The sequence below is a fragment of the Ylistrum balloti genome, unplaced genomic scaffold (genome assembly GCF_031769215.1).
Source record: "Ylistrum balloti isolate Yb309-2 unplaced genomic scaffold, AGI_CSIRO_Ybal_v1 Utg370274, whole genome shotgun sequence".
NCBI classification, from domain to species: Eukaryota; Metazoa; Mollusca; class Bivalvia; order Pectinida; family Pectinidae; genus Ylistrum; species Ylistrum balloti.
In genome coordinates, this window is record NW_026782212.1 from 1,205,001 (window position 1) to 1,211,243 (window position 6,243).

General features: G+C 36.6%; 1 protein-coding gene across 1 annotated transcript in view; it reads left to right on the forward strand.

Moving 5' to 3' along the window:
• LOC132552740 (uncharacterized) overlaps positions 1–3,800 on the forward strand; it is a 12,584-nt gene extending 8,784 nt beyond the window's left edge. The window contains 4 exon segments of the mRNA XM_060216934.1: positions 756–988; positions 1,144–1,395; positions 2,394–2,541; positions 2,698–3,800. Coding sequence (XP_060072917.1) covers positions 756–988; positions 1,144–1,395; positions 2,394–2,541; positions 2,698–3,800 — 1,736 coding nt within the window.
• The last annotated feature ends 2,443 nt before the right edge of the window (positions 3,801–6,243 follow it).

Genomic DNA, 6,243 nt, shown 5'->3' on the forward strand with positions numbered 1-6,243 from the left:
GAGCGAAGCGACATAACGATGATAAGCGTTTTGTCGCAGCGAAAATTCGATAGTTAGTGGGACGACATTATTAGCGAAACAACGAAGTGGCAGAAATCAGCCACCATACTTGGGACCCTTGCGCTGTACATAATCTTGGGATAAAAATGACACCGGTAACAGGCATTTAAAATAATAAAATTATTGATTCTTCATAAAGTTGTTTTATAATGACTAAGTTTGATAAGAATCTAGAATAGTTCAGTTAGTTTCAATAATATTTGTTCTGCAGATTTAACGATATTATACTGAAATCCTTTACATCTGGGTTGGGAAAACAAGCTTAAGTCAACTAAGTAGCATACTCTTCCATGTAAAGTTCACTATGGGAGGCATAGTCACACGATGACTGTTCTTTGATAATCTTGGAGGTAAGGTCATGGGCACCCAGCAGCTGGTATTACTTGTCTTTTTAATTTATTTAAGTTTATGCTCATGATATTTCTTTTTAAATGTAAATATTTAAGTATATGTGTAAACATCTATAAACTATGACTCTTTACTGTTTTGGTGGTTTTCTTATCTAAACAAACTTTAGCCTCGTTCTGAATTTTTCTTCAAATAATTACATTTTACTTGTAGCATGATTACAACAGGACATGGCACTAGAAACCAGTGGGGAGTTGAGGGGTTGGTTAGTGTGTTCAATACTGATAATAATTTATTCAAATAAACAACATTCTGGATTAAACTCTCTGTATACTATATTGTTCCAGGGTATCCAGCACAGGCCTACAACGATGGTATTGCCCAAAAGACACATATCAATCTGTCGTATAATGCCGCTCAGTTCAGGGAATTCATAAGGACACTATTTCCAAACCTGATAAGCCGAAAATGGGACGTCTACAAAATCGACAAACAGAGACGGCTTCTGCGCGTCGAGCATGATACACCAAGGGGAATCAAAGATATGAAGTACCAGGGCTATCTTATTGTCATACCCTACGTAAGATAAAATCGCGCGACTCTAAATTACATACATCAAATGAAATTACATCATAATGCAATGACCGAAAGGCTATCATTAATTGTTATAATGAATTTTAACCACCAATGAATATTAATAGTGCCGGAAGTAATGGTGTTGTTTTATCTCTGCAGGATAATGACAATGACCGTCCGCAGTCGGTCATATACAGGACAGGGGAGGACTATTTCATTCAAATTTCATCAGATCAAATCGATCACATGACGCTTGACGAGACAGAGACACCGTTTCTAGATGGCAGACCTACCCCAGTTGCTTCTCCAGCGCAACTGACATTACAGATGACTTCTGTCATGACTCCGTCGATTCCCACGAGTACAATGCGTCTGCCCGTAATATCGTCTTTCAACTCTATAGAAAATGAGGTAATTACAGAATTATACGTCCCTGATTTAATACAAGTTTGCTAGTACAATATGTAGGGACATGTCAATTATATATATATACATACACACATTTTTTATATTTGAGTCAGTAAAGTAAAGAAATTAGTCAATTTCATAAAAACCGGTATCATCATTGCAATGAATATTTTTTGTAAAATTTTCTAATGAAACTATCTTTTGTAGTTTAAATCACTCGAAGTGCTGGCTTTTAATCACTGCATTGAATTATTGGGAAACAAATGTTCTTTCTCTAACCTGGTAAATTAAAACAGTTTTATGAGATATTCTTACCAGGAACAGTTTGAAATTGTGGAATGCAACGTAAAGCCACATTTGAAAATATGTCGTCTTGTTGCCAAGTGTAGTGTCGACATATCCGGGGTGATGCTATCTCCCAGACATTTATTTCCATATTTTGATAGACTCTTTTTCTGTAAATATCAAAGGTTTCACACATGTCATATATATTTCACGAGTATAACAGAATATCTATTTTTCATAGTCATGCCATCAAGTATCCTTTCTTTTCTTACCAAGTTGAATTCAGCTGCAGTAGAAGTTCATTAAAGAGATATTGTGAGACGTTTTCGTCAGAATTTCTATATATCTAAATAATGACTAATTGTGTAGTAATGTAACATGTGTACCTGTAGCCTGTAATGTATCAAAGGAATATCAACGAAACAGCGTGCTATAGTAGCATACGATTCTATATAACAAGTATAAAAACGTGATATCAAATGGTTCTTTTCCATACAGACAGTCACACTGAATCTTATCAACATTACCATAGCAACATTAACAACACTCCCATAGCAACGTTAGTAACACTACCATAGCAATGTTGGCAACACTACCAAAGCAACGATTGACTCAAACTTCAAAGCATTAGCTCTGAATCCGATAATGAAATACTTCTGGCCGTGTCAAAAGGAGATTCTATAATCTGTTTATTGATTTGATTCTTTATTTGATAGGAAGAGCATGAGGTAATTGTGAAGAAAGAACGACGAGACTCGTGTCCATTGACGACTAGATCGTCCAAACCTGCTGAACAACCGTCAGTAAGGAGCCCAACATATCCTGACGTCCCCTCCAATAACAATACTGATGTGGTGTTCAATGGTAGGCATTTTCAACGCCAACATATTAATAATTAACCTTCGTCGTAAAATAGCTCATTGTTTGACCTATGCCATTATTATATACATGTTCACATGTATTTTCTTTTATTTTAATGCATTAGGGAATTAATCTGATTTAATTATCATTTTCTTCCAGAAAATTCTAAACTTACCAATATCGTTAAAGCCTACAGAGCACTTCTTCAAAGTCCATTGAGTGTGACGATCCGTAAAGAACACCTCGTAGATGACGTCTTAAAGTTTTACAAGGAAAATATAAACTTTGTTAGTCATCACATCCGGGTGTTTATGGCTAACGACAGGTCGCCAACTGATCAAAATCATGCTATCCCGACAGCCACGCTCTTTGTTATGTTTTGGAGAGAAATATTTCATCGGTTCTTCAAGGGAGATCGGGAGTATGTCCCTACAGTTGACCTCGACAAAGATGAAGACTTTTTTGTTCTGTTAGGGAAAGTACTATACCATGGACTGGTATTGTTCGACTACTGGCCCGTGAAACTAGCACAAGCTTGTACAGCGGTAATATTGACAGAGAAGTGTTCAGACAGCCAATTAACAACGTCGTTCTATAATGTTATGTCTGAGTCAGAGAAAAACGTTGTGAGTGAGGCAAAGAAGGAGATGAGATATAACATGACAGAGTTTTCACACCCTACACTGAGAAATCTTTGTAGGGTGTTACACTTTTACGGAAATAAAGTGAAACCATTTCCGTGTACATTCGAAGGTCTGATTCTACGTCTGTCTAGGTACCACTTGATACGAAGTCCATACTGGGCCCTGTCTGGTATCAGTGCAGGGTTCGTATCGAGCTTCTCCAGCAAGTTACCGGTCATTACTGAACACAACGTGTTCGAGTTGTATGCACGCCTTTCGCCAAATGCAATGAAATTGTTCGAAAAAGTAAACTTTATCTTTAGCCCTGCAGAGCAAAACACTTGTGCAGGGATGGAGGAAAAGAGGACAAAAATGTACCTGGAAGTGGCCATTATGAGGATGACGACACATGAAATAGCCCAAATGTTGATGAAGTGGTGCTATTTTGATTGTTTGTGTGTAGATCAGCTCCACATACGGTTCCACGACCATGCGGTGTCCGAGCCACCAATTTTTGACCCAGACACACGAACCCTAAGCTTATCGTCTGTTTATAGTTCTCAGGAGGAACTCACCGCCTTGCTTATATCACAGTTGGAGCAGTCTAGTGACATCTAAGCTGACGTCATCAGTATCTAATTCACAAGTGTCACACCACAGGTGTTATTAGCAAATTCCGTGTGTTCATATTATCAGGCCGGAATGGGACACGGAAAATATTACATGCAATATATATTACTGAATGATGCGGTAATAATTCATGTCTGATATGTTTCTTAACAAACCATTTGGCGGCTTCTAAACTCCAAAAGAAGCACGTGTACTTGATAGCTAACCATAGAAACATAAAGTATGGTAAATCAACTTTAATATATTTCATTTCATAAACAAAAGTGGTATTCAACCATTATGTTATTTCTCTCTTCCAATTTATGTTTGACAATACAATTCTATCATAGATATGAACGTTATCATATTGGTACATTAGTATTTAATTCAGTCAGGAAAAAAACTACAAAGGAAGTATATGAAGGGACAGTCTTAAAAAAATAGTCGGGCGATTTTTTAAGATTTCAGCTTATATAATGTTTACCGTGATAACTGCCGTCACGTATTTGTACGAAAAAGCACCGTTGTTCATTAAGATTTCATGAATGAAACTAATATATTCCTTACGCTTCAATAGTGTCCCGCTGGCAATTAAGGTGCCGATAAACCCGGTTGATGTTATTCACTCGTTCTATATATATTATTCGTTTTTGTAATTACTTCAGGAATGGAACTGATCAATAAATACACTACATAATCAAAGTTTGTAGACTGATGGTGACATGTGCAGTGTAATTATTATCATTGTTTGCATGTCTGCTGCAAGCGACAAACTACAGAGCATGTCTCTCCTAAAACTCAGATGGGTGTTTATTACACCCTTTATACTTGTACTTTCGTGAGAATGTTCTTGAAGCTTTAGTCCGCCAATTACATGTACCCGATGATGACTCGCCAATTCCGTGTACCAGTTAATGATCCGCAAATCACCTATACTAGCTAATTCTATACTTTTTTTTCGAAGTGCTTATATTGGTATAAAGGTGCTAATTCGCACATGAACATTAAAGGATTGTTGCTCAATATTGTGTTATCGATGAAATTGTGATGCAGTTTTATTGGCTCCAATGTATCTTACTCTAAATTTGTATTAAAAGGTGCTTTTCACTTGAGTACAATCTTTCAGATAGCTGATAGTAGACACTGCTAATGAACATTAGTTTTTCGAAACTTACATGCCACAAATAAAATATTTTAGAATAATGTCAAGGTTCACATTTTCTAAATTTCTTAAATTATGGGGCTAGTGCACCTCCCTATTTAGATTATGACAACAACGATAACTTGGGTTTTTTCCCAGTTGCCTCCAAAATTTGAGAATATAAGCCCTTCAGATCACTAAAGGACGTGACACCTGTCTTATGCAGTTTCAGTCACTGTTTGAATCTCATGTATCTAATTCCAACTATGAATGAATTAGCGTTATTCACTTGTGTTTTTTGTACAGCTTTCTACACAACAACTGAAGCCTCCGATGGATAATGTTTCAAATTTAGGATGCTGACATACATAAAGAAGACAAAGTAATTAAGTATGGAGCGATTTTCCCTTTTGAAAGTTTGTGTGAGCTTGTATACTTGTGGACGTTTTCTTTCTACTCTGTTCACATTGTTATACGTGAAACTATAAATATCAAAATCAAACAGGATGTTCATCAGAAGTTTCAGTATTTCTGCATTCTGAAAGTGGACACGGGGGTATCATGCCAAACCTGTACCACAGTTCTCTGCTATTTGACTTGTCTTTCCTGATTTTAACATGGCTCCTTTGTAAACTAAGCACGCAGTTCTGGTGAATACTAAGCAAGTCCAAAGAAATGCCCCTTCGTACAATAAAGCGAAATGGGATACTTTGAGAAGTGATGTTAATGATCGATACAATTCACTTACCCACACCAACACAGCTGATGAACTCTGTGCATACTCTGAATTCCACATACACAACTTCGTCTGTAAGCCTATTTCACAAAGAAAGCTTAAACCCAACGAAAGAACGTCAGACTAAGAAACTCACTAAAAAGATTATACAAAAAGATGGAGAATCTTTACGACGCAACCTCATAAACAAATCAACAAACGATGTTATTGGAACTACGAAGAAAGCATCATAACTTATGACATCCCAACATGAACAAACTTTGGCCATATATAAAAAGTAGGAAAACTGATTAATAGTGGTATGTTATTCTTGAAACACGATAGTTTGGTGATTGCTGATTAAAAAGTCATATGCACTAAATTCCAGTCAGCCTTCCAAACACAGACAACACCAATGAACAATACTTTAAAAAACAAAATAGGTTAAATGTAAGCCTTCATACCCTCTATGGAGAACATCACAATTACACTTCGCGTTATAAACAAAGGCTTGTGTGTCAGACGAGCTAACACTACGTCTGCTTGAAAAACTAACAGTTGTAATTTTGCCAATACTAGCTGATGAAGTGGCCACTCATTGGCAACTTCTGGCAATT